Genomic DNA, 20,463 nt, shown 5'->3' on the forward strand with positions numbered 1-20,463 from the left:
ACACCTGACCCGAAATAACCAGATCCTAAGTTTGTCATTTGGTTTTGGTACACCTCTCTCTAATCTCTCTCAACCTCAATTGCCTTGTTTTAAATTGCTAAACTATGTTTGAAAATTGGATCTTAAAAATTTCCTTTGATTTAATCTATAAAATTTACTATTTTAATTTTCACGTGCTTTTTTAATATAATACAAGGTAATTTTATAGACTATATTAAAATTCCTTTAATCTCTTTTAAAATAAATGTATGTCCTTTAGTAGTAATATGCAAGAAAAATCTATCTAAATCTATTTAACAATGTGAATATAAGAAATGATTGATTTAAGAATGAGAGAAAACATAATAAACTAAAAGATAAAAATAGTAATATTGTCTTTTTGTGTTATTTCTCTATGTTTGGAAATTGTTCTTCCATCAACAAAACTTGTTCTTCTACATGACGCAAAGCTCTCTTAACTAGCTCATGAGCAGCCTAAAATATTTTAAAGTGTATGTACTTAATATATTTTGCCAACAAAAAAAAATAGAAAAGATTTTCAATTTCCTTCTATGATAATTAAGGGCTTATTAAATAGATTTGTTGGCCCATTTATAATCACTTTGTGAATTATTGTCAAATGGGCCAAGGTGAACATAGTGATGAAAAAAACCCAACATTTTATATTTTATTGGAAAAAATATAAAAAAGCCCACAACAAAGCTGTTTTTTTCTCATTGGTAACAAAGCAATTAGATCTCTCTCTTTAACTTATTCCTGATTGTCACCGATTCACCGATTACGGTAATGGACAAAACATAAGTTGTTCGGGATGAAGTTGGTGAAATTACCGACTTCACCAAGAACATCGGGATGGTAGTCGGAAATCCTCCTACCATCACCGATTCCCCCTATACACACCCCTACTGCATGCCCGATTTGTAATTTAAACCAATTACAGTGACTAGTTTTTTATTTATTCCAAAAAATATATATTTTGCATTTATTTGCTGGGTTTTTTTTTTTCCTTTTTTGTTTAAAAAATAGTTTAGTTTGTTATTTTTTTATTTAATTTTTAAAAGAATATGGGTATTATAGGAATATAAAAAATTAAAAAAAAAATTAAAAAAAAAAAGTGGCATTTTTAACATATTTTAGTAATTTGATGGGTTACTTTAGTATCTTCTGAACATTGTGGAGCTATATCGCCAACAACGGTTAATTTCAGGGGCGGATTAACATTTAACATTCGTCCCCCCAAACTTTTTTTTTCATCTAGATATTTATCCAATTTATTTGAAATTGATACGTCTTTCAATTAATGTTAAAAAAAGGGTTATGAGAGAGAATTTTAAATGAATGATAGGTTAGGCATTCAATATTTTATATTTTATATCTTAAATTTTAAAATTTACTTCTTCAAATTTAAGGAATTAATTTTATTTCTCAAGTTATAGTCTAAAGAATAACAAAATATAATGAGCGTTGTAACTTGACTTCCCTACCTTCAACACATGTGAGGTAGGAGTTGTACATAAAACAAATGTTTTGTTTATAAAGAAATAACACTACAAACTTGAATTTAAACATTTACATTTTGAATGTAGATGATATGATCGTCATCTATATGTGGAGTAGCTTTATCCTTATTTGATGGTTGATTCACATTTGAATTCCTTTATTATGTTTTGGTTGAGATGGAACATTTTTCGGAGTTTGGTAAATTAATTTGTAATAAGACTGTATCTACTTTAATTCCTTACCTTTTTTTTCTTCTTCTAAAGACTATAACATGTGTTGTTGCCTGCCAACAATTTTTTTATTTTTTATTTTTTTCAGTCATTGAAAATCATCCAACTTAATTCTTTCTTCTTTTTTTTTTTCCCTTTTTTTTCCCCCCTAAGAACATAAACAAATGAGTTGTGTTGATAATAAGCAATCTCATAAAGCTAAACTACTCTTGTTGGTCAAATGGCTCAAAAGTTCACCTCCTCATTATTATCATCACTCACATCCATGTCGTCCCCAAGATAACTAATACTAGTTCTGCAGGGGCGGAATTGTGTAGGTCCTTGTTAGTCCCCTAAAATTTTAAAATTACCCTTAAAATTTTAAATTTTACACCTAAAATTTAAAATATTTGTATGAAATGTCCTTCCAAAATTAAATTTTTACCCCTAAATTGTTACTTCTTAAAATTTTGTCCTCCACCCTTAAATGTCTAGTTCGGCCTCTGGTTAGTTTGAAAGGTTTTTTAACATTTTTCTCTATTTTATTCTATACGATAAAATGATTTCTTAAGAATAAAGTTTTTCTCTTGCGTTGAAGGAAGTCTATTAAACTAATAATTAAAATGCATTTTTAATAAATACATGTAAATTTTACATGCTTTTTATTATAAATGCAAGTGATAGTGAGAATTACATACTCTAAAACATACATATAAGTTTGATAAATTAGATAAAATATACTGTTCGAGTATTGAAATAAAATTCTGTCCTTTCAATAACAAACTTTGCCCTTTCAATAAGAAGGAAAGCACACCAACCTTCACATATTTTTTTTTTTAATTTTATTATTATTTTTTTTATAATTTATACTATATATTTGTTGTTGAGTTTTTTTCGTGTAAATATATATATATAGATAGGGTGATGTTAAACATCATGCCCGGCGTGATACACGCTAGGGTGATTTGATATTTTATAATAATAAAATATTTATTATTATAATTATTTGAAAAAAAAAAAAAAGCTTGGCGTGCATGAACAGTCATGCACGCTGGTGATACTAATCATGCACGCCCGTGTTCTTCCTGCCCATATATATATATATATGTGTGTGTTTTTATTTTTTATTGTAAATATATATGTCATAATATTATCGATGCTTACACGAAAGACACGTCAGAGGCCTAATTATATTTTTCGTTTACTTCGTATAGTTTTCAACCACTTTTTTTTACCTAAAAAGTTATTTGGAACTCGGCGAAACAATTTACTTCTGATAAGGAAAAAAAATCGACACGTCAGTTGGAATTTTTTTTTTTTTTGACGTCAATTGGAAATGATAAACCAAACTTGCACAAAAGATGAACGTGCGGGAAACGTGCCACAAGAGAAAACAAAAGGATTAAACAGTCTTTAAATAAACAAACTACCTCAATTTATCCAACTAACAAAGGCCACGAAGACTCACAGTTACAAGAGCCGCTAAAATAAAAATCCCAGGGTCCAACGCCAACTCCAAACCCCACCCATCGTTCATCTGTTTCAGCTCTTCCTGTCTCTCACTAATCTGCATCCAAACCCACGTGCGGCGCTTTCTTCATCGTCTGTCTCCCAAGCTAGCCTCTGGTGCGCACCTCTCTCTCACCCCCGGCGCACGTTAGCCTCCACCACCCCACATGGCTCTTCAGTTCGCCCTACTCCCAATCTAATGTCTTCAACCAAAATAAATCAAACACCGTGAGCGCTTCAGTTTTTTGGTTTTGTTTGTTTATTTGCTTAAAATGATGGGCTCGGAGACCGAGGGATTCGAAGAGGGGCGTCTCTACGCGTCCAAGGAAGAAATGGAAAATCTCGTGATCGACGACCCGTTAAACGACACCAAATCGTCGTACTCGAATTACCGAAGCGCCATGTCGTCGTCGGCGATCTCCGAAACGCATCACCCTCTCTCGCCGTCGATCCTCGTGACCCCCGCCGAATCCGATCCCCTGCTCTCTCCCCCTCCGTACCGGGATATCCGAAACCCTAGCGGTCAGAGGGAGAGCTCCTACATCGAGCCGCCGGCTTATGCCGACGTGATCTTCAGTCCGTTCGACGGGGATCACTTCGGGGACGTTAACGGCGTCGAGAGCCCTAGCCGGAATTCGGACAATTCCGGGAGATTTTCGAGATCGCTGGGTTCCTCGTCCTCTTCGTCGTTGGCGTCGAGCTCGGATTACATCAAAATCACGGTGTCGAATCCGCAAAAAGAGCAGGAGGCTTCAAATTCAATCGTGCCGGGCGGCGGTACGTACGTGACGTACCTGATCACGACGAGAACGAATGTGCCAGAGTTCGGAGGACCCGAATTCAGTGTTCGGAGGCGGTTCCGGGACGTGGTGACGTTATCGGATCGGCTGGCCGAGTCGTACAGAGGGCTCTTCATTCCGCCTAGGCCGGACAAGAGCGTGGTGGAGAGCCAGGTGATGCATAAGCAGGAATTCGTGGAGCAGAGGAGGGTGGCATTGGAGAAGTACCTGCGGAGGCTCGCGGCGCACCCGGTGATCAAGCGGAGCGACGAGCTGAGGGTGTTCCTGCAGGTCCAGGGGAAGCTGCCGCTGCCGACAACGACCGATGTGGCATCGAGGATGCTGGACGGGGCGGTGAATCTGCCGAGGCAATTACTAGGGGAGAGCAGCTCGGTGGTGGCACCGCATGAGGTGGTGCAGCCTGCGAAGGGAGGAAGGGACTTGTTAAGGCTGTTCAAGGAGTTGAAGCAGTCGATGGCCAATGATTGGGGAGGGTCGAGACCGCCTGTGGTCGAGGAAGATAAGGAGTTTTTGGAAAAGAAAGAGAGGATGAATGAACTCGAGCAACAACTCACCAATGCTTCTCAGCAGGTTATATTCATCTTAAGCTCATTCTTGGATTTTAGCATTGAAATCTATTCATATACACACATTAGAATTTATATATGCATATATCTACTAGAGTTACTCTTGGTTTGATTTAGTATGATAGTATTGATACCTTTTGGGAAAAGATATATGTAAGTGGGATTAGGGTCCTTTAGAGCTTTACTACCGATTTTTTTAGTAAACAGTTCATATTTTACAATCTTAGTGTACGGTTTATTGAGATACTATGAATTAAAGATAAATTAAAGTCCTCTCGAGGTGACAAATTAATTTTTTGGATTGCAAAGAAGCATAAAAGAATAAAATGAAATAAGCCAATCACATAGAACTCTAAAATTTACATGGTTTGACTTAACAAGCATACATCCATAGAAGGAGATGACTTGGAAAAAATTTCACTATCAAATGATGGAATGCACATAGTAGTAAAGAAACTAGTAAAACAAACTTCAATACATCCAAATCTCATTCTAATATAAAAAGAGAATTTTGACGGAAGAAAAAACTTCTCGCAGAGAGTTTTTATGGCACCTGAAATTGTGTGGCTCCCTCAAGCTTTTGTTTTTTACTCTTTTGTTGCATGAGGCTCTCTCTCTCTTCATATCTCGAAAATACCCCTATTATATATGAAGAAAAGTCAGTCAAGAGTTGTGACGACTCAGAGAAAAGTGCTAGCCACATCTGCACTATCACCCTAAAAGGATTAATTAATTTGGAGCTTCTCTAGAATCACTTATAAAGCCCAATTTCACCTAGTAAGTAAGTAATGTGAGACTTAGCACTCGTGACTAATGTTTTTATAAACCATCCATTTTATGTGGGCTACTCATATTTCTAATATAGGACCGGGGTGTTATATGAGTTCTCCTACGTGGAGATTGAAAGCACAAACACACAAACACTGGGGCCCACAAAGTCATGACTTGATGGACCAAGTCATGTCACAATCTCCACATAGGATAGTATGTGCCATTTATGCAAGTATTTACATGGGTTGCGAAAATATGCAAGTATGATATATGCATGCCCAATTTATTTCTATATAAGTAATTATTAGGTTGTTTTCTCATGTTGTGAATATGTTAGGCCGAATCACTTGTCAAGGCTCAGCAAGAAATGGGAGAAACAATGGGTGAATTAGGGCTAGCATTTATTAAGCTGACGAAATTTGAGAATGATGAGGTGGTGTTCGACTCTCAAAAAGTGCGGGCCAATGAGATAAAAGGTTTTGCAACTGCTGCTGTCAAAGCAAGTAGATTCTATCGGGAGTTAAATGCTCAAACTGTCAAGCATTTGGTAAATTTCAGAACCTTTGTGATAGATATGCTTTGAAATATTGAATTGTCCTTATATGTTATTCTAATGAAAAGATTGCCAATTGTATGGGAAGCTGGTCCTTGTGCTTGCACCAAGTCTAAGTCATCTATGACTTTTAGAGGACTTTTGAACATTTTTGTATAAAGGTCTTTTTGCTCTATAGGAAGTATTCCACTGTTTTAATGATATTTTGTTTTGTATGTATTGCAGGATACGCTTCACGACCATCTAGGGCTAATGTTAGCTGTCCACAGTGCATTCTCAGATCGCTCAAGTGCTTTACTGACAGTGCAGACTCTTTTATCAGAGTTATCTTCATTGCAATCAAGGGCTGAAAAACTTGAAGCTGCATCATCTAAAATATTTGGTGCTGACAAATCAAGGATTCGCAAGACAGAGGAGCTAAAAGAAACAATAAGAGTCACTGAGGATGCTAAAAATGTTGCGGTTAGAGAATACGAGCGGATCAAGGTATCATTTTCAACATATCTGGATTGTGGCAAGTCTCTTTGAATTTTGTGGAACTTAAGAATATGTTCATTTTGATTCCTGTTCTGTGCATTCCACTTATCATGTTAGGCCTTCTGATGTGAAGTTTTGAATTCTAATGTAATCAACAACTTTAATTTAATATTTCCTGTTTCTAACAAGGGGAAACTGAACTGTGATGATTTCTTACTGTTCTTGGGTAAGCCCAGCATCAGTCTTGTGGAAAGTGGAAGCACATCTTAAAAAATACGGCTATAACTTGGTGACTTGGTTGCTTATTTTATCCTTTTTATTAGTGGCTGTTGACAAATATGATATCCCATATGTAGCAAGTTCTCTTTCATTAGAGTAGGTTACTTTGTGCTAGTGGATGAGTAGGTGAGAGTTGTGGAGACATTCCTTCAATGCTAATGTTGGGAGTAATGTAACATATGGCTAATTGGATAAGGAGGGCTATTTATGCTACTTTCACTAGATCATCCATCAGGTGCTCTCAATTGATTTGTAGCTACGTGGTCAGTGCAAAAGATGTGCGTATCAATCATTGATGTCATATAACCATCACATATTCAGGCAAAAAGTGGTAGGAATACTGTCCACTATGCTGGGTCACTTAGGTTTATTAATGGGGCACTCATGTTGTGCAATGGTTTTGCTTTGAACATTGAGTTGCCAGTATAAAGTTGTTGAAAATTACAATCAAGAAGCTAGGCGAGTGGAACAATCCTTGTATCTATTTCAGACAATTATTGTGGTGTCTCTATACTGTACCTCAATTTCCCAAGTTATCATCCGCTTTTTCTTGTTATTTTCAACTTAGTAAGTACTTAGTTTCCCATCTTTTGCATTGTTATCACTCGGGCAATAATGTAAAGTGCAGCCAGATTTGAGCTAATTGCCCTTGCATAAGGTTACTGTTTAGTCTTGTAAACTACATCCATTAAGATTTTCAAGCTGTGGCAAGCAAACAAGGCATCTAAGCTGAAGGCCTGGCGGTATTGCATCCTGTTCTAGCAAGGTGTGAGTTGTGCCAAGATTGATTTTTATTAGTTCTTCCTAGATTTAAGTCATTAGTTTGTCTTCAAGATGAAAAAGTTTGGTTCTGGAAGCCTTGAGTTCTTTGTGACTCTTGAGAGCTCCAGCAACTACTTCAGTGCTCGTACCTTGACATGCACTGCGATATATTTTGCTGCTATATCTTGTTACTATAACTTCACTTGGTCATCAAATTCCAAATATGAAAGAACATGTAATTATGGATCTTTTAAAAGTCATGTGATTACGAAATTATGCAATAGGGACTCTTTATCGTACCTTTGTTTGTGACTTTTTTGTCTTTTTCTGAATCCATTGCTCACTTTATTGGCATATTTGCTTTTCAATTCAGTAGCGTCCTAAAAGTTCTCTTCTATTTTGGTTTATATTGGATATTCTTTTGCCAAATGTGTTCTAAATCTCTACATGGTGTTGCCTTACTATTTTGATTGACACGGTATTGGAATGGAGCAAATTCATGTTCTCCATTGTTGATTAAACGCATTAATTACCACCTTAATGGTTATATAAATGCAGGAAAACAACAGGACTGAACTTGAAAGGTTGGACAGAGAGAGAAAGGCTGACTTATTGAATATGATGAAGGGGTTTGTGCTCAATCAGGTAAATTTAATTGCTCTCTTCTGTCCATATAGGATGTATGAGCTATCTGGAAACATATTGCCTCTTTAACCATAGCCATTATTTCTATCTTTCCTCTTTAATGCTTCACTATTTGGACTAGTACGGTTCTTACTTGAGTTCATCTGGGTTGCTTAGGCACAAAGATGATAGGCTCTAGTTGAGAGAAATTCAAGCCAGTTTTTGGACAAACAATGTGTGTGTGTCTATTTTTCTCTTTCTCTATTCATTTGATCACTTTTCTTGAAAAATATTAATTTCATAGCTAGTAACCAGGTTACTCGTCCAGAGACTTGTTGATACTTTTAGTTTCTCATTAAACTTGGGCAGTTGAGTAAATCACAAGAACTTTGTTGTTTGTAAGGGATGCTCTGTTAATTGTCAAGAAGATAGCTTTCGTCTATGGTTTAATTTTCTGGATCTTTTCGATCAAATGCCGTCCAAATGAGAGCTCAACAAATGGTGCCTTGGGATGCGAAGCCCGTGCATTGCTTCACAGTTGGACACTTTAGTATTTGGGTGTAGCTTTTAATTGAGGGAGCATGTTGATGAACTTTCCTTGGAAATATAAATGCTTTAGCAAGCAGATTTCTCTGTAGAATTTCCACTAAAGATTCTGTTTTATAGGGATTGAATAACAGGTAATTGCGAAGATAGATACTTCTCATATAGTTTTAAAGAAATTCGGAGTTGAGTCTAAGCTAGATTGTATATGTGTGGGTGACTGACTGGGCATGGGATGCGGATACACTAAAGTGAGAGATTGTGATTATATGCACGCTTGTAACATTCTCTGCGTGTGCATATTGGGCTGGAACTTGCTGGGGTCTAGGGCAGGCAAAAGTTGATTCACATTTAGGAGTATCGAATGGAAATTTCCTGCACAAATTATTTATGCTCATGATTTGTTTGTTTGTTTGTTTTTTTGTTTGTTTGTTTGTTTTTTTTAACTTGTATTCCACTAGGATATAATTGTTACTTACCTGTCTGGTTTTCTGGGGCACAATGGTCTATCTAGGTGAGCGGGGTATCAAGCTATTTATATTGATCTCATCTTGCTTGGAAGTGGACTGCTGCTCAAAATATAATCAGTTTCTTAGATGGCATTTGAATTGATGCTCAGATTTTCATTAATTCATAAAGTGAACGAACCAGACTGCTGCACCTAATCGGAACTCACTGATAGGGATAAAGATTTTCGTTATCAGATTGTACCGAAATTTGAGCAGCCAAAGGGTCTGTTTGGATTTGCTATTTCAAAAAGTGCTATTTAAAAAGATGATTTTTGAAAACGCAATTAAGCATTTAGCTTTTAAAATCGCATTATCACAGTTTAGTCTTTTAAAATTGTGCGCTTTTAAAAAAACACCTCCTTGCGATTTGAAAACATAGATTTTCTACATTTTTAAATCGCAATTCCAAACAATTCATTGATTTGGTTTAAAATTGAACTTTTTGTCCATGAAATTGTAATGCCAAACACACTCTAAGAGAGGGGTTGTGAGATTTACCTGCCCCGGGCAATCTAATAACAGAGGATTTCGATCCGTTCTGAATCATTGTCTGCTGAGGGTGGTTTGTAAAGTTGTTCCTTCTAATGAAAGTGTTAATCTATTAGTTAAAAAAAAAAATGCGTGTTCTCTAATGCTTCCAGTGGCTTCACACATGCAATTCTCTCTTTCAATATGCTAGCTACTATTTCCATTTAAGATCTGTGATCCTCCCACCTTCTTATGCATAAAGGCTTCATCGTGAATTTTATTTTACAGGTCGGATACAACGAGAAAATTGCCAACGTGTGGACAAAGGTTGTGGAGGAGACTAGCGGTTATGCAAAAGAGAGCTCTTGAACTATGCGGCTGTAAATTCGAATCTTCTTCAGCTTCTTCACTTCTCTTTTCTTTTATATTTAATTGATGTTCTCTTTCAGGAAATAGCATTACGTTCATAGCAATAAAGGGAAGAGAGCACTTGGTAGTTTTAAAAAATTTAACTTCTTGTTTCTGTTAGAAAGGATGTTACACGCCTTAAAACCTAGATTTTCAAGTTGTAAATCGCCTGTTACCTGGTTGATTTCTTGAGTTGGCGATGTTGGGATGGCCGGGAGAGATATTAGGATAACATTGAGGATTCTTGAAATTAGATTACTGTTACATTCAAGCAGCCTGCTCCGGACAGTCAAGAGTTTCGAGTTCATCTGTCCGAGACAAGTGGACGTTACAACTCCGGCTGCCTGAATTTCTAGCAATTTTAGGGATTCCAATTCCACATTTTTTTTTGGGTTATTATCTGTTTTGGGCTGCTGTGAGGGATATTTGTCTGTTTTTGTATGATTTTCTCTCTTAAAAAACTGTGGCCTGAGTAGTCGAAAACATTCTAAATTTCTAATAAAACATTTTTATTTATAAATTTGAATATCCTTTCAATACACTTGCGGCTTGCCCAAAGAAAAAATAGAATTTGTATTCGATAATAATTTTCCTCTTTAACAAAAGGAAGAAGAAGAGAAACATAACCGACCAAAATTGCCGAGGAAATTGAAAGACATAAGGTTAAATGCTGCGTCTAGATCTGATCTGATCTGATCCGATCCGGTTCGATACAAAAGGCGTTGTTCAGACACGCGAGATCACAGCGGGACCGGCTGCTGCAGCGGCTGACGAAGCGACACCACCAATGTACGAGAAGAGCCCAGAAGAACCCGATGGGTCTTGTTCGTCAAGAAATAGGTCTTCAGGAACCCTAAATGCACCGTGTACGGCCACGATCGCCAGCCCCACCATCCCTGCCGATATGAGCAGCGAGCCCACGCTCGTTAGAAAGACCACGATCACGGTGAGCAACATCAACCCTATCAGGGTTTCGCCATCGGAGAACGTGCGGCCCAGGATCACGAGGGGTTGATCCGACGGTCGGAAAGCGTAGAGGAAGAGCCACGCGGCGAGGAGGGATAGGAGGAGGATGAGGGTGAAGGGGTGGTAGAGGAGCGATACCGCGAGTACGAGCGCGAGTAAGGTCAGGTAGTTGACGCGGAAGTAGGAGAAGTTCTTGCGCACTCGCGAAGCGGCTTCCGAGAGCGTGTCCGGTCTGGAGAAAGCGGTGCGGTCGACGAGCTCGGTCCAGGGGCGGCGGTTGGAGAGCGCGCGGCGGGTGTAGCCGAAGAGGCGCGTGAGGAAGGATCGGACTCTGAGAAACGGCGTTGGTGTTGTGGTGGTGGACTGTTGAGATTCGCCGGTTGTTTGGGGGTTCGAGATCGGGAGCGTGGGAGGAGAGGCCATTTTTGAGAGTGGGACTTTGGTGGGACAACACTGCGGCGAAGTATATATTATGGTGCTTGTAAAGAAACGGTGGAGAAAGGAGGTTTGGAGATTTGAAACCCGTGATGTGAGGGTGGACGGTGGTGATTGAGTTTACGATTTGAGCGATTGAAATCTTAAAGATTCCTTAGCTTGCCTCGTCACTGACCACTGGGTTGAGGCCTGAGGGACGAAAAGAACGGCGAGTAATATCGTGCGAAGCATCGTAACAGCCGACATTGCTTCGCTACTACATTCTCTTTTCCTTAATTAAATAGATTATATTTTATCATTTTAATGTTTGTTATATTTAGAAAAATAATTTAAATAATTTAATTAAAATAGTAGTTAATATTTTAAGAATCAGTTATATTGTTTGGGATTTAGATCTCCTATCTTTCTCGGCACAGGGAGGAAGGAGCAAGGAAATGAAACTAAGAAAGTGGACCCTTGTCGGAGCAAGGAGACAATCGTTTGAGATTGTGACACATTTACACAAGCAACGTTGGAGCCTTTGTCGTGGGTAGGTCTTTTATTCGGGCAGTCTAATTGTAGAGGATCATGATCTTAAATATTGGAATGTGAATACCCTTTCTCAATCATTTTGACCGATTAAAAATGAGAAATGTTACATGTTACATAGCAATACATTTGCTTTTGGGCTGATGTAATATTGTTAATTTGCTATATATATATTTTTAAATAATAATTGATTGACACCATCACATTAGTCCAATAAAATAAAGATGAAATAATGATATAATATGTAGTATTACCCGTTACAAATTAGTTCATAAGTTTATGGGTTAAAACAAAGGGTTAAATACCTTATCCCCCCTTAGAGCATTCCCAGTAGCTACCCGGTCATCTTCTCTAAGTTTAAGAATCCAAACTACTTTTTACTTTTCTATGTCAATTTGCACCCTAATAGCTTCTCTTAATGCTTCCCTATATCATTAAAATATTATTATTTTTATTTTACATTTTTTATATTTTATTCCTTTAATTTAACATTTCTTTCTTTCTCTCTCTCATCTCATCTCCGTCTTCTTCTTTCCTTTTTCCCTCTTTGCCTCACTCATCTCCATCTCACTCTCTGCCTCACTCTCTCGATCTCCTTAAATTGTGAAGTTTGGTGAGCATATATGATTTCTCTCTCTCATCTCATCTCCGTCTTCTTCTTTCTTTTCTTTCCCTTCCAGCCGCACCATTTTCCCTCTCTGCCTCACTCATCTCCATCTCACTCTCTGCCTCACTCTCTCGATCTCCTTGAATGGTGAAGTTTGGTGAGCATATATGAGAACCTTGAAGTTTGGTTTGATCGGTCTGGGTTTCTGTTGGGTCTTCTGGGTTTCTGGGTTCCTGTTTTTTTTTTTTTTTTTTATCGATTTTTCATCTCGCTGGAAGAGGGCAACTTTGCCCAGGTGCTGCCCACTGCACGACGACGGTGGCTTAACCATCGTTTTTCAGTCTCTCTCTCTCGGCTTGAACAAAGCGCTCACCATTCTCTCTCAATCTCGAACGTTCTCTCTTTTCGGTCTCCTCTGTACCTTGTGTCGAACATGGATGAAAGTTGAGAGGTTGAAGAAGATGGAGTTTTTGCAGCAAGAGGTTGTCTTCAGAGAGGGATGGCGTCTTGACAGGAAAGAGAAAGATGATGCGTTCAGAGTTGGGCTGACAGGAGAGAGAAAGAGTTTATTTTCAATTTAATAAGCCTTTGGATCGCTACAGTTGAACCCAATGTTTGGGGTTCAACTGTAGCAGCTGCTAGTTTAGGGAATCATATAAGGAATCTGCTGTGGGACGTTTTTTACGATTTTTTAGACATATTCCCTAAACATAGGGAACAGACTCCCTTATAGGGAGTCTGCTGGGAATGCTCTTAGGGTTTAAACTCTTTTTATTTTTTCCTCCTTAGGGTTTACTTTTTATTACAAGAGATACATGTGGTTTGCATAAAGACGGAGATGATATCTCCATCCATCTGCCGTTAGAAGACTTAACGGAAATCCACGTCACTGACATGTGGCCCAATTAAATTTCAATACCTGTCATAAGTGCCAAATAATCAGTTATGATTAGATATGCACCTTTGCCACCTAATTTAAAATACAAAAAACCCCAGGTAACAAATTAAAAAGACTGGGTTTTGTTTTTTTTAAAAAGGTATTAAAACAACCCTTGAATTAAAACAACCTGTTAGATTATATGTGGTGTTGTCTCACATTGGTTGTGTACATATATTATTTGTATTATTAGCCTATATATATAGGCTCATTTTGTACATTATTTTGTGTGATTCAATATACAATCTTATTCTCAACATGGTGTTAAAAGTCATTTTCTGTAGCCTTTAATAAACGTCTTTGACGTTTCCTGGCACTCCCTTCGGCGATCTTCCTTTTTCGATCGTTCACTCGCCACCAAGCTGGCATCCACTCAAAATCTCTTTCATGCATTCATCGCAACCTCATATGGGAAAATTTATCCTAGATTCATGCTTGCGAGGCACAAATCTATAGATCTGTGGAAGATCCGTCACCATCGGCCCTCCAACGCCCTGCCACGCGCCTCCTCCAGTTTCTGTCTGCGCCTCCACCTACTGCCACTGCCCTTGCTGGAGCTACACGCTCCACTCCAAACAACAGATCAGACACCTACGAGTCCAGATCCGAAGAGATCTCAACCATCCAAGACTTGTTCCGATGGTATTGTTGATAGGTACAAGGCTCGACTTGTTGCCAGATGTTTTACTCAAAAGTACGATGTCGATTATAAGGAGACTTTTGCTTCAGTTGCTTGCCTCTCTTCTGTGCGTGCTCTGCTGGCTGTTGTAGCCTCTCAACAGTGGTCACTTTGTCAAATGGATGTCAAAAATGCCTTCCTTAATGGTGATTTAAGTGAAAAAGTCTATATGCAACTACCTCCTAGATTATCTCATCCTACAAACAAGGTTTGTCGTCTCCGTCATGCTCTATATGGACTTAAGCAGGCTCATCGAGCATGGTTTGCCAATTTTAGCTCCACTGTCTCTAGCCTTGGATACTCCATCAGCTCTTATGATTCAGCCTTGTTTATTTGCTGCACAAACCGGGACACCATACTTCTTCTACTATATGTATTACTGGAGATGATACTATTGGTATTCAGGAACTTAAACAGTTTCTTAGTCAGCACTTTGAGATGAAAGATCTTGGCCCTCTCAGCTATTTTTTTGGTCCTGAGATTTTCTCTTCTTCTGATGGTTATTATTTGACACAGGCCAAGTATATCTCTGATCTGCTTTCCCGGGCCAATCTCACGGATAGTAAAACTGTCGACACACCGACTGAGCTCAATACTCGTCTCATTCCTCATAATGGCGAGCCTTTTTGTGATTTTACCTTATATTAGCATTTAGTTGGTAGTCTTGCCTACCTTACTGTCACTCGGCCTGATATCTCGTATGTTGTCTATCAGGTTAGTTAATTTATGGCTGCTCCTCGATTCACTCATTTTTTAACTGTCCTTCGCATCCTTCGCCACCTGAAGGGGACATTATTTTATGAGCTTTATTTCTCCTCTCAGTCTCCTCTTCAGCTGCGTACTTATACCAATGCTGATTGGGTGGGTGATCCAACAGATCGTCGTTCTACCACTGGTTACTGTTTCCTACTTGGCACATCTTTTATTTCTTGGCGAAGTAAAAAACAAACTGTTGTTACTCGATCTAGCACTGAGGCGGAATATCGTGCTCTAACTGACACTACCTCTTAGCTTCTTTAGTTGTGATGGCTGTTACAGGATATGGGTGTCTCTCTTTCTTCTGCTACTCCTGTATATTGTGACAACAAGAGTGCTATTCAAATTGTTCATAATGATGTTTTTCATGAATGGACCAAACATATTAAGATTGATTGTCATTTTTTCCGTCATCATCTTCTTCAAGGCTCACTACATCTTCATTCCACCACGTCCCGTGATTAGCTCGCAGACATCTTTACAAAGTCACATCCTCCAGGGCGTTTTCGTGATCTTGTGTCCAAACTCAAGTTGGTCTCTCGCACTCCACCTTGAGCTTGAAAAGGGGCTGTTAGATTATATGTGATGTTGTCCCATATTGGTTGTGTACATATATTGTCTGTATTATTAGCCTATATATATATAGGCTCATTCTGTACATTATTTTGTGTGATTCAATATACAACCTTATTCTTAATACAACCACAACCCATTCGAATTCCTTCAACGCCAGATGATGAACCCAAACCCTAGGCTTCGGCGACGAACCCAACCCAACCACAATCTCTGGCCACGAACCCCACTCTCTGGCAATGTTGTCCCACATTGGTTGTGTACATAAATTGTCTGTATTATTAGCCTATATATATATATAGGCTCATTCTGTACATTATTTTGTATGATTCAAAATACAATCTTATTCTCAACACAATCACAACCCATTCGAATTCCTTCAACGCCAGATGATGAACCCAAACCCTAGGCTTCGGCGACGAACCCAACCCAACCACAATCTCTGGCCACGAACCCCACTCTCTGGCGATGTTGTCCCACATTGGTTGTGTACATATATTGTCTGTATTATTAGCATATATATATATATATATATATATATATATATGCTCATTGTGTACATTATTTTGTGTGATTCAATATACAATTTTATTCTCAACACAACCACAGCTCATTCGAATTCCTTCAACGCTAGATGATGAACCCAAACCCTAGGCTTCGGCGACGAACCCAACCCAACCACAATCTCTGGCCAAGAACCCCACTCTTTGGCGACGAAGCTTTCTCCCCAACCCACCGTTCTTCTACGGCCAAATCAAGAAACCAACCCACAAGGAAACATAACACTAGAATTTTAAATTTTGATATAGGTTTGAACCCCCCCCCCCCCCCCCCCCCCCAGTGGATTGCAGGGATACTATAAGAATATGCAGATCATCTTACACTTAAACAATTGTGAGAAAAACGAATGAAGTCTGAAAATGGCAAAATCTCATATGAGCCTCCGTCTAGGTTTCTGCAAGAATTTGTAGATCTCACACTTATAGCAAACAAATTCTTACAGATCTCATACTTACAACAAACAAACCCAACTGTGCTTGTTGAAGATTGTGTTCTCAGATTGAAGCTAAAAAACACAAACTAATAATGAATTCACATTCTCTAAAAAAAGCAATCATATTCAAATTCAGAATTCACATTCAAATTGCGGGTTGTTTTCTTGATTTGGCAGTGGAAGAACTGTGGGATTGGTTTGGTGATTTGGCCATGGAAGAACGGTGGATTGGGGAGGAAGTTTCGTCGCCGGAGAGTGGGATTCTTGGCTGGAGACTGTGGTTGGGTTGGGTTCGTCGCCGGAGCCTAAGGTTTGGGTTCAAATGGGTTCGTCATCTGGCGTTGAAGGAATTGGAATGGGTTGTGGTTGTTTTAATTCAAGGGTTGTTTTAATTCAAGAGTTGTTAGAATTCGGATGGGTTTTTTTAATTAGGTGGCACGGGTGCATATCTAGTCATAACTAATAATTTGACACTTATGACAGATGTCAAAATTTAATTGATATATAAATAGATATATCATTTCCGTTAAGTATTCTAACAACATATAAATAGATATATCATTTTTGTCTTTATGTAAACTCTTATAATAAAAGATAAATCTTAAGAGAAAAAAACTAACCTAAGGAGAATAAGATATTTAATCCTAAAACAAAAGACAGTCGGCCCACCCTTATGTTGATATATGGGCCAATGTCTCAGGAGAAACACTATTTTAGTAAGGCTTTTAGCACCAGCCTTGAAACATACATCAAGCACTGAATATTCAGTTGATACCAAATGTCTTGATTGACACGTCGTTTACATTTGACCTTGTCTTAAAAATTTAAAAATCGTTCCTGTCCTATTCCATCATTCCATAAAAATTGACAGTTATGCACGTCACGTTGGATTGGTCGGTATCTAGAACAATTTGTCTTATTGTAAAACCACACAAATAAAATGACTATTTTATTAAAAAATAAAAGAATGTAAAATAAAATAATAATTTTCATGAGAAATATTAAACATCTCAATTTTTTATAACACTTATCAGTTTTCATAGATCATGAGAAAATAACTATTCTAAGTACACACAGATGCTATTTTATTTTACCTTTTATTTCTGTTTTAAAATTCTAAAGAGAATTTCAACAAAAAGAAAAAGAATCGGGCCCAAATAATGGACTTAGGCCCACTGCACTTGACTTGGTCTTCCTTCAAAATTCCCGCTACTGTTACCAAATTTCGTCCGTTTCTCCATCCCCAAGAAGTCCTCAATGAAAAGAATTACCAAGAACTGCCACTCCCACTTTAACGCCTGTATTGCTGACTGTGTATCTTCTTCTTTCGCCTGGTCTTCATCTTTCTCTTTCGTTCCTCCCACCACGACCCTTTTCCTACTTTATCCGCGTTTACTTTTCTTTTATCACCCACAACTGCAACCGCGTTTTCCAAGGACTTTTCCGTCATATCACTATCAACATGTCCCCCTCTCTAGTCTCTCCCGCTTCTCAATCTCCTCAATCCTTTGAAGTCTATTCCTCTTCCTCCTCCATTCCTCGAATGCCGCATTTTCAAATCCCTAGTCTCATACAATTCCTCGAATTTTCGCAACCTTAATCCTTAATTTACTAGTAATTAGTTAATTATGGCTGAGAACGGTGAGGAGAAACTATTGGCTGTGGCGAGGCACATTGCGAAGACGCTGGGCCACAACGAGACCATGGCGGACGATATTTTGCAGATCTTCTCCAACTTCGACGGCAGGTTTTCTCGCGAAAAGCTCTCCGAGAAGAACGGGGTTGACGAGGACGATCCCAGAGGCTGCGCCGCGCTTGACCACAGTCTCAAGTCGCTGGACCGTCAGATCTCCCAGTTCGTGGCGGCCGACAGCCCGATCTGGGCGGACTCTGCCGATTCCGCGGCCTTCCTCGACGCCGTTGATGAGTTGATCGCTACTATCAGGGAGTGGAGCCCCATGGCCAGGGACAAGACCGTTGGCGCGTTGCTAGCACGCGCAGAGGATCTGATGCAGCAGGCTATGTTCCGCGTCGAGGAGGAGTTCAGGTCCTTGATGGAGCGCGGTGGCGAGTCGTATGAGCTGAGTCGCGAGTCAGTGGGAAATCTCTCCTTCGACTCGGAGGACGAAGACGAAGAAGGAGAGGACCACGAAATCCCCGTAGCACAGCCAGTTACCGATTACGACGTCGTGATCGACGCGCTTCCCTCCGGCACGATCAACGATCTCCACGAGATAGCGAAGCGCATGGTGGCCGCGGGGTTCGGCAAGGAGTGCTCGCACGTGTACAGCAACTGCAGGCGCGAGTTCCTGGAGGAGAGCCTGTCCAGGCTAGGGTTACAGAAGCTGAGCAATGATGAGGTCCTCAAGATGCCATGGTCGGACCTCGAGGAGGAGATCGAACGGTGGGTCAAGGCATCGAACGTCGCGCTCCGGATCCTCTTCCCCAGCGAGCGCCGCCTCTGCGACCGCGTCTTCTTCGGCCTCTCCTCCGCCGCCGACCTCTCCTTCATGGAGGTCTGTCGAGGATCGACGATTCAGCTCCTGAATTTTGCCGATGCCGTCTCCATCGGGAGCCGGTCGCCGGAGCGGCTGTTCAAAGTTCTTGACGTGTTCGAGGCTCTAAGAGACCTAATTCCCGAGTTCGATGCTGTGTTCTCGGATCAGTACTGTTTGGTTCTTAGGAACGAAGCTGTAACGATTTGGAAGAGGTTAGGAGAAGCGATCAGAGGCATTTTGATGGAATTGGAGAATCTGATCCGTCGGGACCCCGCGAAAGCTCCGGTTCCTGGCGGCGGGCTCCACCCGATGACCCGCTATGTGATGAATTATCTCCGAGCCGCCTGCCGATCGCGCCAATCTCTCGAGCAAGTTTTCGACGAGAATGTGGTTCCGCCTTTGAAGCTTGGCGATGATCGAGGAGGATCATCGACGTCATTGTCGGTTCAGATGGCTTGGATTATGGAGCTATTTGAGAGTAACTTGGAGGCGAAGGCGAAGATTTACAAGGACCCTGCTTTGTCCTCTGTTTTCATGATGAACAATGGGAGGTATATAGGCCAAAAGGTCAAGGATAGCGAGCTTGCCTCACTCTTAGGTGAGGATTGGATTCGAAAACACACCGCAAGAATCCGGCAATGGCATGCGAGTTTCCAGAGAAGCTCGTGGAATAAGGTTCTAGCAGTGTTGAAGCTAGACAATAACTCGTTAGCTCCTAATGTTGCTGCAAAAACCATGAAAGACAAGATTAAGTTGTTCAACACATGCTTTGAGGAGATTTGTGAGGCTCAATCTAGTTGGGTAGCTTACAATGATCAGATGAGGGAGGACTTGAGGATATCGATAATGAAGCTCTTGTTGCCGGCTTACCGGAACTTCATTGGAAGGTTGCGAAATGTTCCAGACTTGGGGAAGCATGTGGAGAGGCATATTAAGTATGGTGCGGAGGAAATCGAGGCTCGGATTAATGGCCTGTTTCAGGGAAATGCTGGATTTGCCGGCCACCGGAAGTGAAGGTAAGATGCTGCCGATAGTTGATAGTTGTTGTATGTATGTATAAATTTTTACGAATCTTTATGTTTTAAAAAATGCAGTTTGAATGATTTCTGGCCCTGTACTAGAAGTTTGTAGTATCATTAGTGAATGAAAATCATGAATGGAAAAGTCAGTGTGTTTTTTTGATAAGTAAGTGTTCTAAATTGTATATCGGATACTGCTCTGATTGGAAAAGTCAGTTTAAACACTTGCTGGATGCTATTAGATTTGGAAAATTGCTGTTTGAATTACTATATTGGATTCGATTCCTTACTTAGTTGGATGCTTAAAATTGTTTCTGATCTTACCATATCAGGAAATTAGTATATGTTTTGTGAGAAAGTTGTTTTAAATCTGATTAAGAATTCTTCCATGATGGATCTTGCTTTTTAGATTTGGGTTATTTATTGTTTAATATAGTTTCTTGCCTGGTTTAAGTGCAATTAGTGTCTACTTTGATACACACACTCTAGAAAA

The 20,463-nt window shown here is 39.5% G+C and overlaps 3 protein-coding genes across 3 annotated transcripts; 2 read left to right on the forward strand and 1 right to left on the reverse strand.

Moving 5' to 3' along the window:
- Positions 1 to 3,172: 3,172 nt before the first annotated feature.
- LOC132163367 (sorting nexin 2B-like) lies at positions 3,173 to 10,082 on the forward strand. The gene is made up of 5 exons (XM_059573630.1): positions 3,173 to 4,588; positions 5,693 to 5,902; positions 6,134 to 6,394; positions 7,985 to 8,071; positions 9,859 to 10,082. Exons 1-5 carry the CDS (start codon positions 3,491 to 3,493, stop codon positions 9,937 to 9,939), a joined length of 1,737 nt encoding a protein of 578 aa, XP_059429613.1. The 5' UTR covers positions 3,173 to 3,490; the 3' UTR covers positions 9,940 to 10,082.
- Positions 10,083 to 10,527: 445 nt separating this feature from the next.
- Positions 10,528 to 11,619, reverse strand: LOC132163368 (PRA1 family protein B3-like). The gene has a single exon (XM_059573631.1). It carries the CDS (start codon positions 11,365 to 11,367, stop codon positions 10,705 to 10,707), a length of 663 nt encoding a protein of 220 aa, XP_059429614.1. The 5' UTR covers positions 11,368 to 11,619; the 3' UTR covers positions 10,528 to 10,704.
- A 6,130-nt stretch (positions 11,620 to 17,749) lies between these two features.
- LOC132164081 (exocyst complex component EXO70B1) lies at positions 17,750 to 20,263 on the forward strand. The gene has a single exon (XM_059574497.1). It carries the CDS (start codon positions 18,082 to 18,084, stop codon positions 19,963 to 19,965), a length of 1,884 nt encoding a protein of 627 aa, XP_059430480.1. The 5' UTR covers positions 17,750 to 18,081; the 3' UTR covers positions 19,966 to 20,263.
- The last annotated feature ends 200 nt before the right edge of the window (positions 20,264 to 20,463 follow it).

Source organism: Corylus avellana, chromosome ca10 (assembly GCF_901000735.1).
Source record: "Corylus avellana chromosome ca10, CavTom2PMs-1.0".
Taxonomy (NCBI): domain Eukaryota; kingdom Viridiplantae; phylum Streptophyta; class Magnoliopsida; order Fagales; family Betulaceae; genus Corylus; species Corylus avellana.

Bases quoted from the DNA above. Each gene is read 5' to 3' on its own strand.
- LOC132163367 (XM_059573630.1), top strand. From the start codon at position 3,491: ATGATGGGCTCGGAGACCGAGGGATTCGAAGAGGGGCGTCTCTACGCG. The intron at 4,589-5,692 runs GTTATATTCATC...TGAATATGTTAG, and splicing joins TCACCAATGCTTCTCAGCAG to GCCGAATCACTTGTCAAGGC. The intron at 5,903-6,133 runs GTAAATTTCAGA...TATGTATTGCAG, and splicing joins CTCAAACTGTCAAGCATTTG to GATACGCTTCACGACCATCT.
- LOC132164081 (XM_059574497.1), top strand. From the start codon at position 18,082: ATGGCTGAGAACGGTGAGGAGAAACTATTGGCTGTGGCGAGGCACATT.
- LOC132163368 (XM_059573631.1), bottom strand. From the start codon at position 11,367: ATGGCCTCTCCTCCCACGCTCCCGATCTCGAACCCCCAAACAACCGGC.